This window comes from Protopterus annectens, chromosome 1.part1, assembly GCF_019279795.1.
Source record: "Protopterus annectens isolate FY-2018-M chromosome 1.part1, PAN1.0, whole genome shotgun sequence".
Classification (NCBI taxonomy): domain Eukaryota; kingdom Metazoa; phylum Chordata; order Ceratodontiformes; family Protopteridae; genus Protopterus; species Protopterus annectens.
In genome coordinates, this window is record NC_056726.1 from 115831097 (window position 1) to 115848031 (window position 16935).

Consider the following 16935-nt stretch of genomic DNA (forward strand, 5'->3'; position numbering starts at 1 on the left):
CCTTCTCGCAAGCCATGCAGCTATCCGTCTTAAGAGTACATCAATATCTGGTTGTTCTAATTTACTGATCAGGGTTTGGTGTATGCCCCTGTCAAATGCTGAAATTAAATCTGTATAAAATTATATCACAGCACAATTTTTCATTCATAGCTTTTATTATATTGACATAGAACAACATCATGTTACGGGTGGTAATACATTTATTTTTACTTGTATGCTGATACATGGTTTCAAGTCCCAACCTTTCCAATTCTGACAATAACTTAATATTACCTTTTCCATCATTTTCCATAACATGAAAAGCAAACTTAAGGGTCTGTCCAACTCCCCTTTCCCTCGAGTACACTCCAATGTTGAAGAATCTCCCCTTATTTACACAGCCTAGTAAAGAATACATACAATGGTGCTATAAGTTTTTACTGAAGTGTTCTTAGGTCATTATTACTAATGCTGCCTCCTCCCTGTGCTTTGTTTGAATCCAGTCTGCATAGTTCTTTTTCAATACAAAGCTCTTTTTTAACATAATCTAATTTGATTCCAGTACCTGTTGTTACCGTAATGTCAACAAAACAACGTAATCACCCTCTTTGTGGAGCCAAACTGTACTGCATAAGATTTTGTAAATATCTATAATCTGTTGTGTCTGAGAATAAATTTTAGAATCTGCACAGTTTAGCAGTTTGTAGGTCACATCTACCTATAAAATTGCTTCATATTATGCTCAATATCTTTATATAAATGTTTTTCAAAATTATTTTTCATTTTGTCTAACACTGTGCTTAATTTGTTTGTCCAGCTTATTTCAATTTTTCAAAGTTACAGTTTGACCCGATTTCCATTTCTTATATTTTTTTGTTTCTCACCTTAAACAGGTAACTTGTTCTTATGGAAATATACCCCCGAAGCTGTGTGCCAAGTTCCTGATGTTAAACTTTTTGTTTGATTTTTTTGCACTCAATTTCTCTTTTAAAACTTTTCAAATTCCTTCTGCACTTTTTTCCACTGAAAGCATCACTCCAATTAGTATTACATAATGACTGTTTGCTTCCATATAATTTGTAATTAATCTTCTGTGCAATTGTTTAGATTTCAGTTTAGCAGAATTATCAATCAACAAATTAAAATGCATAACTCCATGATCAGTGCATATCAATGGTGGCAAAACTTGGCATGAAATAACAGTAATTTCTGTAGGAATACAAACAATGTGTAGTATGTCCCTTTCCCTTGTAGTTTTTTTTTTTACAATCTGAAGCAATTGTTGTTCCTCAACATAGGTTGTAAAGAATTTCAGTTGTTGAATCAATATTATCAAAGTTTGTTTCTGGTAAAGTCCCCAGCCACTATTACTCTTCCCTCCTGTGTTTCCTGCAAGAAATGTTTGAATTTCTTTACGCCATCAGCACTTGACTTTGGTGGTCTATACATTTCAACTATTGTTATATGTTCCGGGGTTGTCTTTATTGCCACAGATATACAATCTATAGTATTGGTGTTATCACTGAACATTTAATAAATCACAGGTTTCATAACCATCTTTAATTCCTACCATAACACCTCCACATGATTTTTTGTTTTTACTTTAAGAGACATTCTTTTACAGTAGATATAAAAAGTGTACACACCGCTCTTAAAATGCCAGGTTTTTGTGATATAAAAAATGAGACCACAATAAATAATTTCAAAGCTTTACCCACCTGTAATGTGACCTATAACCTGTACAATTCAATTGAAAAGCAAACAAATCTGTTAGGGGAAAAGTATTAAAAAAAAAAAAAAAAAAAAAAAAAAAAAAAACCTACAATATACCCTTAAACTAATACTTTCTTGAAGCACTTTTGATTTAATTACAACATTCAGTCTTCTTAGGTACACACCTGCCATCAATTAAAGTTCAGCTGTCCTAGTAGGATTTTCCTGATACTTACTCAGTTGCCTGCTACAGCAAAAGCCATGGTTCGCAGAGATCTTACAAGGCATCAAAGGGATCTCATTGTTGAAAGGTATCAGTCAGGAGAAGGGTACAAAAACATTTCCACAGCATTGGCTATACCATGGAACACAGTGAAGACAGTCATCTATGGGACAACAGTGACGTTGCAAAGAACTGGATGTCCCTCCAAAACTGATGAAAAGACAAGACGAAAACTGGTCAGGGAGGCTGCCAAAGAGACCTACAGCAACACTGAAGGAGCTGCAGGAATTTCTGGCAAGTACTGACTGTGTACTACATGTGACAATCTCCTGTATTCTCCATATGTCTGGACTATGCTGTAGGGTTGCAAGATGGAAGCCTTTTCCTACACAGAAAGACATCCAGGCCCGACTAAAATTTGCAAAACAATATATCAAGTCTCCCAAAAACATGTGGGAAAATGTGTTACGGGCTGATGAGACCAAGGTTGAACTTTCTGGCCACAATTCCAAAGGTATGTTTGGCGCAAAAACACTTTGCATAACCAAAGATACCATCCCCACAGTGAAGCATGGTGGTGGCAGCATCATGCTTTGGGGTTGCTTTTTTCAGCTGAAACTGGGGCTTTAATCAATGTGGAAAGAATTATAAACAGTTCCAAATACCAGTCACTTTTGGCTCCAAACCTTCAAGTGTATGCTAGAAAGCTGAAGATTAAGAGGAATTTTACCTTTCAACACGACAATGACCCCAAGCATACATCCAAAAAACAAAAGAATGGCTTCACCAGAAGAAAGTTTTGGAATGGCCCAGCCAGAGTTGAGACTTAAATCCAATAGAAAATCTGGGTGACCTCAACAGGGCTGTGCACAAGAGATACCCTCGCAACGTGACAGATTTGGAGTGCTTTTCCAAGGAAGAGTGGGCAAACATTGCCAAGTCAAGATGTGCCATCCTGATAAAAGACTCCTATCCAAGAAGACTGAATGTTGTAATTAAATCAAAACGTGCTTCAACAAATTATTAGTTTAAGTATGCACACATATGCAACCAGCTTGTTATACTTTTTTTATTTTATATTTTTTCCTCTAACAGATTTGTTTGTTTTCAATTGAACTGTATAGCTTACAGGTAATGTTAAAAGGTGGGAAAAGTTTTGAAATGATTTAATGTGGTCTCATTTTTTTATATCACAAAAACCTAACATTTTAACAGGGGTGTGTAGACTTCTTATATCTACTGTATGTATGTATCTGCAGCATGTGTGTATATACACACATACATATGTATTATAAAAAACAATTGTTCTGTAACATATCAAGACAGCATTACGATGTCTGGTTAAGTGCTGGTGACCCATATTAATGAATGGACTTGAATAACTAGGTTAGTGAGCGAAAGAGTGTTCATCATGTTTCTCCTCACCCCCTTATTACTTCTCTTTATCCATTTAAAATCACATCACATGCTGTCACTTCACACACACACTTCCCACACAAAGGGCCCACCACCAACCCCAGTCAATCACTACAGTCATATCAGTACACCACTGTTCCATTCCTCTGTTACAGACGTTAAAAAATACTCTATAGCAAACTTTACACTATATCTATACCATCCTTATTCCCAGAAAAATAAACCAGTACTAAAGAACACAAATATATAGAGAGTTGTATGAGAGATTGGACACTAAAGAGGGAAAAAAGGACCTGGACCGATTTGCTAGACAGAGGGACAGAGCTGGGAAAGATGTGCAGCAGGTAAGGGTGATAAAGGACAGTGAGGGAAATGTACTCATAAGGTAGATGGAAAGAGTACTTTGAAGGGCTGATGAATGAAGAGAATGAGAGAGAGAAGGTTGGATGATGTGGGGATAGTGAATCAAGAAGTGAAGCAGATTAGCAAGGAGGAAGTAAGGACAGCTATGAAGAGGATGAAGAGGATGAAGCATGGAAAGGCTGTTGGCCCAGATGACATACCAGTGGAAGCATGGAGGTGCTTAGGAGAAATGGCAGTGGAATTTTTAACCAGATTGTTTAATGAAATTTTGGAAAGTCAGAGGATGTCTGAGGAGTGGAGAAAAAGTGTTTTGGTACCTATCTTTAAGAATAAGGGTGATGTGCAGAGCTGCAGTAATTACAGAGGGATAAAATTGATCAGTCACAGCTTGAATTTATGGGAAAGAGTAGTGGAAGCTAGGTTAAGAAGGGAGGTGATGATTAGTGGTCAGCAGTATGGTTTCATGCCAGGAATGAGCACTACAGATGCAATATTTGCTCTGAGAGTGTTGTTGGAGAAATACAGAGAAAGAAGGAGTTGCATTGTGTCTTTGTGGACTTAGAGAAAGCACATGACAGGGTGCCTAGAGAGGAGTTGTGGTACTGTATGAGGAAGTCGGGAGTGGCAGAGAAGTATGTAAGAGTGGTACAGGATATGTATAAAGGTAGTGTGACATTGGTGAGGACTGCGGTGGGAGTGACAGATACGTTTTTAAGGTGGAGGTGGGATTACATCAAGGATCAGCTCTGAGCCCTTTCTTATTTGCAGTGGTGATGGACAGGTTGACAGATGAAATTAGACAGGAGGCCCCGTGGACTATGATGTTTGCAGATGACATTGTGATATGTAGTGAGAGTAGGGACCAGGTTGAGGAGACCCTGGAGAGGTGGAGATATGCTTTAGAGAGGAGAGGAATGAAGGTCAGCAGGACTAAAATAGAATATATGTGTGTAAATGAGAGGGAGGGTAGAGGAATGGTGAGGATGCAGGGAGTAGAGTTGGTAAAGGTGGATGAGTTTAAGTACTTGGGATCAATAGTTCAGAGTAATGGTGAGTGTGGAAGAGAGGTGAAGAAGAGAGTACAGGCAGGGTGGAATGGGTGGAGAAGAGTGTCAGGAGTGATTTGTGACAGACGGGTACCAATAAGAGTGAAAGGGAAGGTCTACAAGAGGGTAGTGAGACCAGCTATGTTATATAGGTTGGAGACGGTAGCATTGTCGAAAAGGCAGGAGTCAGAGCTGGATGTGGCAGAGAGTTAAAGATGTTAAGATTTGCACTGGGTGTGACTAGGATGGACAGGATTAGGAATCAGTATATTAGAGGGTCAGCCCAGGTTGGACACAAAGCAAGAGAGGCGAGATTGCGTTGGTTTGGACATGTGCTGAGGAGGGATGCTGAGTATATTGGGAAAAGGATGCTAAGGATGGAGCTGCCAGGTAAGAGGAAAAGAGGAAGGCCTAAGATGAGGTTTATGGATGTGGTGAGAGAGGACATGCAGGCGGTTGGTGTGAAAGAGCATGATGCAGAGGACAGGAAGAAATGGAAACAGATGATCCGCTGTGGCGACCCCTAACGGGAACAGCCGAAAGAAGATGATGACTAAAGAACACAAATGATATACCCACTCCTTGCAACCATTAAATGACATTCATCCAAACCTTATCCCTTTAAGCCCAACACTGCAAACAACTTCAGATGGCAATCTTTAACACGCCCTAGAAACATCAGTAATATTCTTGGATGAACACTAGCCAATCTAATGATCCACAGAATCCCAAATGAAATACCAGAATTGCATACTAGACTTTTCAAAATTCACCAGATATTGTCACATTTACTGAAGCATGGTTAAAACTAGAAATAACAGATGAAGAAATATTCCCTCAATGAAATATTATCCTGCAAACTGAAGGGGTGGTTGTATATCCATCACTTTTGCTAAACAACCTAAAAATCTTACTTTATATCACAGAAGCTCCCATCTTTGAGGGGGCAAAAGTCTTGGTCATCTTCTAAAAATCAGTCAAGAAATCAATACTCATTGTAATCCTTTATATGCTTCCACAACAGCACATCCACTACTGAGGATATCCCACATTAGGCAGCATCAAATATCAATCAATAAAATTTGTACTACAGATGACTTCAACTATAACTGGGTAACCATAAAGCAAGATTCATATTGTCACTCAAGATGTCACCCAACAAATATCAATTTGTACTAACTATAATAAAACCAAATCAAAAAGACTATTACATGGGATCCTAACTTATGCTCTATACAAAAATTAGCCAAATTGGCTCACTCCCCGACTAAAAGTGACCATCACCCAACATTTGGCATTCTAAAATGGAAAAACCTGGGATTAAACCCCCTAAAACTATTTGCTTTAACAAAGTAATAAACCTAGAAAAATTCAAAATTAACTCCTTCAAAATACCACTCACAAACTGTAACTACCTCCCAGTAAAAATGAACACTCGAGTAAGTGACTGAAACATTTAGCTCTTTTCCTAGACCTCCCTAATTAGCGCCCATGTTCCCATCAGAAGGAAAAGGATCAATGCCAACTCCTATTTCCTGTTGGAATCATAAAAACAGGATCTCTGAGAGACACAGTGACAGAGTATGGAAACCATAGCACTCTGAAAAATTATGCAATGAATGCAAAGAAAGTAGTCCACAAGGATAAAATGTTCTATGTTGCTAATCTACAAAAATTCCAAGTCAGGAATCTTAAAATGTTTTGGCAGGTATCTAACTCCTCAAATCGGGTAAACCCATCCAACCTAGCCCACCACCTAATGACATTGACCGAAATATAGCTTTCACATTAAACTTCCATTTCCTTACTCAAGGATATCTTCTCCCCTCGTCTGATACGATGAACAAAAATCCTCCTTCATTTTCATTGTGTACCTGATTTCTACTACATAAATCCAAAAACTCTAACATATTGAAGCCTACTACTCTAGCAGCCAACAATCTTCCAGACACATATCTACAACATACAGCTGAAGCCATAGCCCATTCTGTGTCTCTATTCTCAACAGATCAATCTCTGAATCGTATGTCTCTAAACTATGGAAAATAAAACATACATCATTCCACTTCACTCACATCCACCCATCAATATAACATTTTATCTATAACCGCCTGTCAAAAATCCTTGAGATACATACATACATACCTGTAATACCATTTTAAATAACAGCCTACTCTCACCCTCACAAGCATTCTTTGTCCAAATCACAGCACAGTACTCGTATCTCTCTACATAGTCAATCAAATTTAGAAACAAAAATAAATTGTGAGCATTCTAAAGTATACAACACATCATATCGCAACCAGACTTCTCACAATCTACTTTAAATCTGGTTCAGTGGCTACTTGTCAAACAGAAGGAAATTTGTACTCCCATCTACTTGTTTATATCAATATACTACATCTTTGGTTCCCCTACTTTTTAACCTCATATAAACAACTGCATACAGCATCTGTCAAGCCTACACTTCTACAGTGTACAGATGACTCCACACTGATCTGCTCTGCCACCACCCTCCACAAATTACAAGATGTCACACAGCAGTCTTTCTTCCATACAGAAATGTATTGACCAATAGCACTTATTGCTCAATGTCAGGAAAACTAAAATAATGCTCTTCACTCCCAAATCTCTTACGCATTTACAGAATAAAACTTCCATATACAATCCCTCCGCACCACATGCTCCAGATACCTCAACCTCATTACCACCATCAACAGAACATGCTGGAGGGCAGGTTCATAACCCACAGACTGCCCATGCTATGGAATAGACTTCCCATACATGTCAAGCAGAGCATTTCACTGGCCCTCTTCAAGAGGAATCTTGATGAGTGGATGGAAACTAGAAAATTCACACCAGGGATCACTCCAGTGGCTCTACTCGACAGAGGAACTAGGAAATAAGGTTGGGTGGCACGATGCGAGGGTAATCCTATGGGCTCGGCTTGTAAAGGTTCCATGGCCATTAGCCTAGTACACACCTATGAACTTATATATTCTTCAAACAGTATCGTGCTTGAAATTACCTCCCAAATTAAACCCCCAGACATTAGGATTGAAACTTGATATTCACAAACAAAAAGCAATTAGACAGCCACCCTCCTCAAACTAGATCACCTATCCAACACGGCACACTATCTAATAGCACATGCAGAGGAAAAAAAAAAAACACAGTAGCTGCCATCCTCCTACCAAGCCAACTATATGCTGCTCTAATTCTTACAAACAAGCTCCTTAACTAAACCCATTACGGCAAAGCTATAGCAAAATAGCTAAACTGATCACTGCAATTCCTCAAAAACCTTACACTGGCTTGAATTTCCTAAACTACATGACCTTCTCACAACACTAAGGTTGCATGCAATCTTAAATTAGTTACAATTTCCTACTTAACTGATCTCCTTACAAAGAAAGTTGCAAAAAGCATCCTCTTTTGTCCTGAAAAGTGACAGAATGGTATAATTTCAGTACATCTCTACAGTCTAAAGACAAATAATTTGCCTCTTTATAAAAATCTTTCAAAAGCCACATCCAAAGCATGGAATTCCTTACCCATCAGACAACCAATATGTACAAAGCTCTTCAAAGCCCATCTTAAATACCTCCTGTCAGATTCTTGGTTCTGTGCCTGATCACTCTCTCCTGGCTAGAACCTCTTTACTGTAATCATCATTTTTCCTTACTGCTAATAATGTAAGTTACCTTAATCATCTCATGCTCTCTCCTGAATGCGTGTGCAAATAACCAAATTCTTCTCTATACTTAGCAGTAGTCTCTATGCTCTGCATAGCAACAGGTGCTTACTTGAAACATTTTCCTTTAAAATCCTTTGTGATTTCTTTTAGTTTGTTTGTGTCTTTCGGCTTTTCCCGGTTAGGGGTCGCCACAACGGAACTCCGGTCCGCTAATGATTGGTAGTTGAGTTTTACGTGCCGAGTTACCAGCCCTGACGCACAACCTTCAACGAAGGTATGCCCATTCACGCATGTCTCCACACAGAAGACGCTCTAGCTGAGAATCGAACCGGACAGTGTCTTACTGTGAGACGACAACGCTACCGCAGCACCACCACCACGGGTTTCTTTTAGTATACATTGTAAATACTGTACACACCACATCCAATTATCCCTATAATAGCATTTATTTACCATAAATTGCTCTATTTTTTAACATTTTTTCTGAACAATGTGCATATTCCCACTGTAACCTTATATAAACATAATACTGAGAACATTTGTTTGCAGCTTTTCTCCATGAGATTCCACTGAATTGGGTCTCTCGCTGCCCAGACTTTCCTAGCAAACCAAAGTACAATGGTCTGTGGCCTCTTTCCATGCATGGCCAGGACCACAAGGCTGACAGCAAAACTGGAAAGTTACATGCAGTAAATCATTTGAAAATAATGAAAAGCTATAAAGAATAAAATGCATTTTTTAAACGCATGTACAGAAAATGCAATCAGATATAAAACATGGGAAGTGAAAAGTATTAGGAAGGAGAGGTGTGACTACAGCAGGCAGAGTAGGTGGTGTTGTAGAAGTTAAGGAGATTTGTGGCAGAAGAGGAACTACTTAAAAGAGGAAATGCAGAGATATGGCAGAAGACCAGCTATTGTGTAGTACAGGTAGCAAATGGAAAGAAAAAAAGTAGTAGCTATGTAGCCCAACTGTAAACAATAATATACTCTGAGAAAGCAGTAAAGTCTGAATCTTATTCATGATTACTGAAACAGTGCCATTGGAAAGCTTCCTACAAGTGTTTCTTAGGCACTTTATGAAAGTGTTCTAAAGGGGGTGCCCTTCTGTCTTGAAGGCCAGACATTGTAGACCTCTCAGCAAAAAAAAAAAAAAAAAAAAAAAAAAATGTAATACAGAAAAATCATGCACAGATTAACAGACAAAATGACGCAAAGGCTCTTGCAGCATACAAAGAAAACATGGCATACAGTAAATATGAACTCAGAGCAAGAAACAGTCCCAGCTACAAAACAGCACTTTTAATAACTGCAATCATTACAGCTGCTAAAGCTACTTTAGTTTCTAAGGTTATGATCAGAAGAAAAATGTGTTATGACTATACAATCACATCATAAAGTGTCATCTAGCATATCCATCAATATTTTAATTTCTACAATCATAGACTAAACCAAAATAATCAGGGACACTTTGCAAATTTTGCTAGTACTGACTTGAATAATTGGTAGAATAAAAGGGCATGAAATGACATACATTGTCTGGAGTAAACAATGTCTGCAATTCTCTCATCATTTGTTGACTATAATGCATCACTGCTTCGTAAAACTTCACAGCATTTTGGAAAGACAGAGCAAAATTCTTATCCAAAGTCAAAATCAATGACATCCCTGAAATCAGAAACACTCGAGATGTATTTTAGCAAACACACTTGAGCTGTATGTTAGCAAACCCTACTACAACACATAATACGCATGCTTAAGGAGTACCTAAATTCTGCAAACAGACATGTTAACTTCTCAGCCTCCTGTTAGAAGATACAAGGAGCATTGCTATGTATACATATAAACACACACACATATGAGGTTGGTTTGGCAGAGGGGGTGGGTTTGGCAAAATGGTTAAGGTCAACTGAAAGACACAAAGTTCATGGTTTGATTCTAACTTCAGGTTAGCTCAGCTGAGATTAAAACGGTCATTCAGGGCAGTTAGCCCACTATTCACCAATGAGCCTATATAAACGGATACATCACTGCTCTTTGCACACTGTAAACACTCATATGCATACCTCTTAGAAAATTAAGGGTAAATCTCATCTCTAGACACCTTCTTGTAAAATGTTTCATCTCCCAAACCCCTGCTTACACTTGTCAGAGATTTGAGATGCATGGCTAGGCTTAAAAAGGCCCTTGTGGTTGTTAGTCTAGTAAACACTAGGATTAGGATGGACACAGCTAAAACGCGAGTCAAAATCAGGGACAGTCGAGAGGTATGCTAACAAGTCAATAACTGGCCAGTTTTTCCCCACATCGTAGGTTGGGTTACAAGCAAGGTGACCCAGCTCCACAATACTGGGGACTTAGCAAAGCGGATATACAAAAAAGATGGTTAACCACTCTGGCTGACATATAGGAAGCTGGAGTGCAAACAAATCAACGTAGTTAATCAATTTACAAACTGTGTCAACTCACAGCTTTCAACCAATCAGGGACACCCAGGGAAACTTTCAAATATTATTGCTATTAACTTGAAATATTGATAGAATAACAGAATGTGAGTTTATAAACATGTTCAGAAGCTGAAAAAGTCTACAACTCTAATTGTCGTCATTATGTGTAATGCACTGCCTTTACTCCAAAATAAACCAGTTTTGGCAGAGATTAAGAAGGACAGAGCTAAACTTTCTGTCAAAATCAGGGGCAACTGAGGTATGTGTCGACTTAATGTAAAGAATGGTCAATAACAGCTTTTCCGATATTAATAACCTGAAGACACAGTACACTTACCTCGGTTAAAACGTCCAGGACTCACGGCAGTCCTCTTCCCATAATCTTTTCTGGGGCTGGGGGAGCGAGATATAACGTTCGGACTTCGCGATCTGTCATGGGACCCATAAGAACTGGTACGGGCCGTCGTCTCGTCTTCATGGTAATCATCCGAGTAGTATGAATCACTGTCCTCATTTTCATACTCCAAGCTATTCCTATCTTGGGCCTTTATCTTATCCCGGCGAGAGTCCATAATGTGGTGAAGCCCACTCCTGTCAAACTCGCTGTCTCGCAGAGACTTTTGGCTAGTGTCCGAAAATGGCTCTCGAAGGGCCGTGGGACCCCTGTTACCACAAGCAGATTGCTCACGTTGATGTAGTTTTATCCCAGACCCTTTGTCCGTTTCCTCATGGCCATGAGAGTTTCTGCAGTCCATCTTCCAGAACAGCAACAGCTACCTGAAATGCATTTTTCTGGAAAATGAAACATTTCTTATCAAGACATTCCCAAACAAGTAAATCAGTCACAAAACTGTAAACATTTAAAAACATATAGACAAGTCACTTCCAACAGGGAACAAATATCCACTATAGAAATAAGTTGCACTTCTCAAACTGGAGCAATAATATCATCAGTGCATAAACAATAAAAATAAATTTCAGCTGTTGCGTTTGTAAAACAAGACTGCCTATAGCGTGCATGACGTCACGACGATGGTTTATGGAAGGTTGCTAGGGGAAGGCGTGCCTGCCGCCGTTACCTGGACATAGATTGCTAACGCCCTCTACCAGAACTTGGATTTGGAATTTGTGATGACCAGTAGTTTGAAAGGATAATTTGGAAAACAAAGTAAATTTCACAAAATCATTTTTACGCCGTACAGTTTCTCTGCAAAAGAAGGACTTGTTAAACGAGTAATCTCTGTCTGCATTTAAGTTGTATTAGAACATTAGTGGGCGTGGCCTACACGATTGACATGGCTGAGTGACAAGTCATGCAGATTATACAGTGACATAATGAATGTCAATTATTTTCTACATTTATAAATGCACCGTCGAAAGCACCCCATGTCCTGGGTGTCTGACTTGCTTTGAAACTTTGTACGTAAAATGTAGTATCCACAAGTTCCCGTTTTGCAGTTCATACCCATAACCCGTGCACTCTCACCTTTCTTTGGTATAATGTGCAGTAAATGCAAGCGCCCCTGCACCCCCACACACACACACACACACACACACCTTTCTTTAAACATTTTATTCTGGAGATAAAGCTACAAGCAATATTCTGAGGCAGTGGGACGATAAATACACGTAATAAAAAACTCCAGGTACTCCAAGAACGGTGCACCCCCCACCCTCCACTGGTTGCCACCTTTTCAAACGCCCAAAGTGGGGACATTTTTAGTAGAAATGTCAGATTTTGCAGGACAAAACATACCCATGGCCAGTACAAGGGACAGAACTTCACTTTTTTGCCAAAATAGAAGCTTATTCTTGTAGCATTTGAGCTGCGTATGATATTTCTTATAACATTTAGGGGTTACAGATAAAAAAATGTTTTATGCAACTATTTAAGAAAATTTAGGAACTACTTTTGTCCTGAAATCTCAGGACATTTGCCATTTTTTTGATTTTTTTCGCAGGACACAACTGCCCAAAGAGGGACTGTCCCTCGTAAAGTGGGACAGGTGGTAACCCTACACACACACCTTTCTTTAAGCATTTTTTCTAGAGATAAAGCAATAAGCAATATTCTGAGGCAGTGGGACAATAAATACATGCAATAAAAAACTCCAAGAACGCCAAACAGGCATGAATGCGTAGTCCTGGATTTCTGAATAGCTGGGTGGCTTAAGTTGCTTCTTTAACTACTACGCTTTTGAGCCTAGACTTAGCCCCTGAACTGCAGGACATTCAGAGCAGCTATGTGACCGTATTTAGGGTTACCACCTGAACCACTTTGTGAGGGACAGTCCCTCTTTGGGCAGTTGTGTCCTGCAAAAAAAAAAATGAAAAAATGGCAGATGTCCCGAGATTTTAGGACAAAATTATTTCCTATATTTTATGTAATAGTTGTATAAAACAGTTATTCTGTATCTGAAACACCTAAATGTTATAAGAAACAGAATAAGCAACTAAAATTCTACAAGAATAAGGTTTTATTTAGGCAAAAAAAAAGTGAGGTTCTGTCCTTTGTACTGGCTGTGGGTATGTTTTGGCCTGAAAAATCTGACGTTTGTACCAAAAATGTCCCACTTTGGGCATATGAAAAGGTGGCAATCCTAGGCTAGCCCGTATTTGCGGCTCGTAGCTAACACTTATAAACATTTCTGAAGTAGCTAGTCGGCCTTAACTGCAGCATTACCTAAATTGATTCCTCTGAATGTTTATCATGAACCCAGATGGGTCCTTTGTAGACAACATCTGTCCCTAGACTTAGTTCATGAGCTGCAGGAAATAGAGTGGTTTTCAGCACTACATAAGTGTCTAACTTGTATAAAACAGTTGTGCTTAGACTTAGTTCCTGAGCTGCAGGAAATATAGAGCGGTTTTCTGGCCGTTTTTGCTGTCCACAGTTCTTATAATGCCAGTTACACTGGCCAGTTCTACATAAGTGTCTACACTTAATCATTGATGCCATACGCATATTGCTCCTTGTTTTTAGTGGCTTTACCTCTTCATAATGCAAGGGTAGTCTAACAGCGTGTTCTACATAACTACATTGCGTTTTGTCAGTGAATGCTTAAGCATACAATGTCTGACTACATGGTCATACTGTGAGTGGACTCTAGTCCGTATTGCTGTTTCCTACCTCGTAAATGCTGCATATTTACTAGAGCCTGCTTATCTGTTTTAGTAGAAGTATGTGTAGCGTTGTCCCTTCACAGTAAGACGCTGTCCGGTTCGATTCTCAGCTAGTGCATCTTCTGCGTGGAGATATGCGTGAATGGGCGTTCCTTCGTTGAAGGTTGTGCGTCAGGGCAGGCAACTCGATACGTACAAATCAACTGCCAATCATTAGCGGGCCGGAGTTCCGCTGTGGCGACCCCTAACCGGGAAAAGCCGGAAGACACAAACATGTGCTGCTCTGACTCAATAATAACATAAATGTTTTTGTAACTGCTGCATAATTACTAGAGCCTGCATCATTGAGCTATTATAAGTCTGCGCTGCTCTTCCTTAATAATTCCATAAATGATTTTTGTCCTGCATCTTTATTTTAATATAAAGTTTGTGCTGCTCTGAATTAATAATTTACCTAGATGTTTTTTATATCTACTATTACTCTATTTGTTCCTAATGAGCTGTAGTTATAATCTGTGTTGCCTTACCTATGGTTAATTGTTTAGAACGGTGTTGCATTACCTATGATTAATTGTTTGTACTGCTGATTTCTCTCCTGCATACTCCACTCATAGGTTCATAGGTAGGTACTAGGCTATTGTCCCAAGGGCCTAAGTAAGCCTAGCCGGCGAAATTGAAGTGTATTAACCCACCAGATACGCAGTAGCAAGCCCCACCCAAACCCCGCCTATGACTGTTTGATTGAAAGATGCCACTAAAACACAAAGTAATTTAGACCTATATTTCGCCATTACTAACACGGTTTTTAAATATTTTTCGTGCTATATCACTATTACTTTATTTGACACACATTTTAAAATATTAGTGCTATTAACGGAAGACATTGACACTTGTCAGAATGTGTTCTGTAGTTTGTATATTTTGTAAAGTAAAAAGTCTGTAATTCTAATAATTAGCCATAGGGTTACCACCTGTCCCACGTTGCGAGGGACAGTCCCTCTTTGGGCAGTTGTGTCCTGCAAAAAATGTGAAAAAATGGCAAAAGTCCTGAGATTTTAGGACAAAATTATTTTCTATATTTTATAAACAGTTATTCTGTATCTGAACCACCTAAATGTTATAAGAAACAGAATAAGGAACTAAAATGCTACAAGAATAAACTTTTATTCAGGCAAAAAACTGAAGTTCTGTCCTTTGTACTGGTAATTAGCCACCTTTCTGAGAGTTGAGAGGTACGTAGTGAGGCATGGAAGTGCAGTGATCTTTACTTTGTCACTTACATTGTGAAGTCAGTGTAAGAAAACCGCTTATATTGGTAAAAGCCGCAAGACATTGACACAATTAATGTGAAATATGCATTTTCTGAAGTGAAAGAAGTAAATAGGGAGAGTTGACAGATATGCATACCACTCATGTGTACCTATGCCGTGAGCTGCCTGATTGAAGTTATTATTAAAGGCTCCATATTCTCCCTTCTGCGCAAACTCGGTGGTGGGTTAATACACTTCAATATCTCCAATAACAGTACACAAGTGATCGCGCAGGAGGGAGAATATGGAGTCTTTAATAATAACTTCAATCAGGCAGCTCACGGCACAGCTACAAAGATGTTACTTCATTGCTAGTAAAATGTTTTGATGAATTATTATGATTTAATGCTTGTATTTTGTTTAAAAATTGTATTAACCCACTTGAATGTGTTCAGTTGTCAAGATGCTTGTGGAACATTTGAATGGAAAGGCCATCCGTGTCGTGCTTACTAAATGCTCTGTTTTTTACATGAATTTACCGTTACATTTGCATTGCGTGTCAATCACGGCACATTGCTGTTGTTAATCCCCGCCCTCCGGCATGTCAATCACTGTGGGCACGTCCATTCCTGCGTGAACTCGGGGGTGGGTTAATACACTTCAATTTCGCCACCTAGCCATCAAGGTTCCCTTTCTCTAGATAACTCACTACTTCTGATCTACTTGTTCCTTTTTTCCCTACCCCTCTTTTTGCTGCCGTAGTTTTTTATTTAAGATTTACAGCTGCTTATTTATTCCTTTTCCTTATAGTTTATTCCCGCTGAATCACTTCCACCCAGGTGCCCCCCAGTCCTCTGCTTGGAATCCCTGGCTTTCTCCCCTTGAACGGAATCATAAAAGGATTCCTGCTGTGCTTCTATTACATCCTTATCTTCCCAAGAGTTAATATCAAGTGTATGTACCCTATTTTAAACTAGACATTACAATACAAGTGCCCTCTTGTATACCAACCCAGCGAGCAATAGCTAGCAGCCTACCACGGATTTAAGCCTCCCTCTCTACCTTCCTGGCTTCTTCCCCATTTCCCCTGAGTGTCTGAGATCTATCTTTGTAATTACCCAGTCTGGCGACTAGGTGGCAGCATTCCTGCTTCTTTCTACACCTCAATGCATGCTAACACTACTGTTAACCAAACTTTGCCCTGTTCCTAGCCTCTGATTTGGCCAACATTCTATTAAACTGTATCTGCCCTGTATAGCCTCTAGCTCTAGTGAACTTTCTGCTTCCTTCATCTCAAATACTGAATGCCATTATTGTAGTCTCCTTACCTCAGATTTGTTCTCTCCTTCACTGATACACTCTCTGCTTTCTCCTCTTTACAATCAATGCCCAAAGTCTCAACAATAAATACACCAATTTCAAGCATGTCTAAGCCATAACCAACCTGACATTTTAGCCATTTCCGCAACCTGGCTCAAACCCCATATCTCTGACTCTGAAATCCTGCCTACAGGATTTCACTCTCTCAGAACTGACCAATTAAATAAAAAAGGCGGTGGCACTGCCCTAATCTACTCTAGTCTTCTTACCTTAATTCCCCTCCAAATTCCAAACCCTCAATTCAACAATACCTAGCTAACAGTTGGTCTACTAAAAATGAATAAACACAAGAATATCTG

The 16935-nt window shown here is 39.2% G+C and overlaps 1 protein-coding gene across 1 annotated transcript in view; it reads right to left on the bottom strand.

Annotated features, from left to right (window-relative positions):
• The window catches only part of LCA5 (lebercilin LCA5), a 920045-nt gene extending 907972 nt beyond the window's left edge, over window positions 1-12073 (bottom strand). Inside the window, exon 1 of the mRNA XM_044073710.1 lies at window positions 11221-12073. Coding sequence (XP_043929645.1) covers window positions 11221-11638 — 418 coding nt within the window. The 5' untranslated portion in view covers window positions 11639-12073. The remainder of the gene's footprint in view (window positions 1-11220) is intronic.
• Window positions 12074-16935: the final 4862 nt, after the last annotated feature.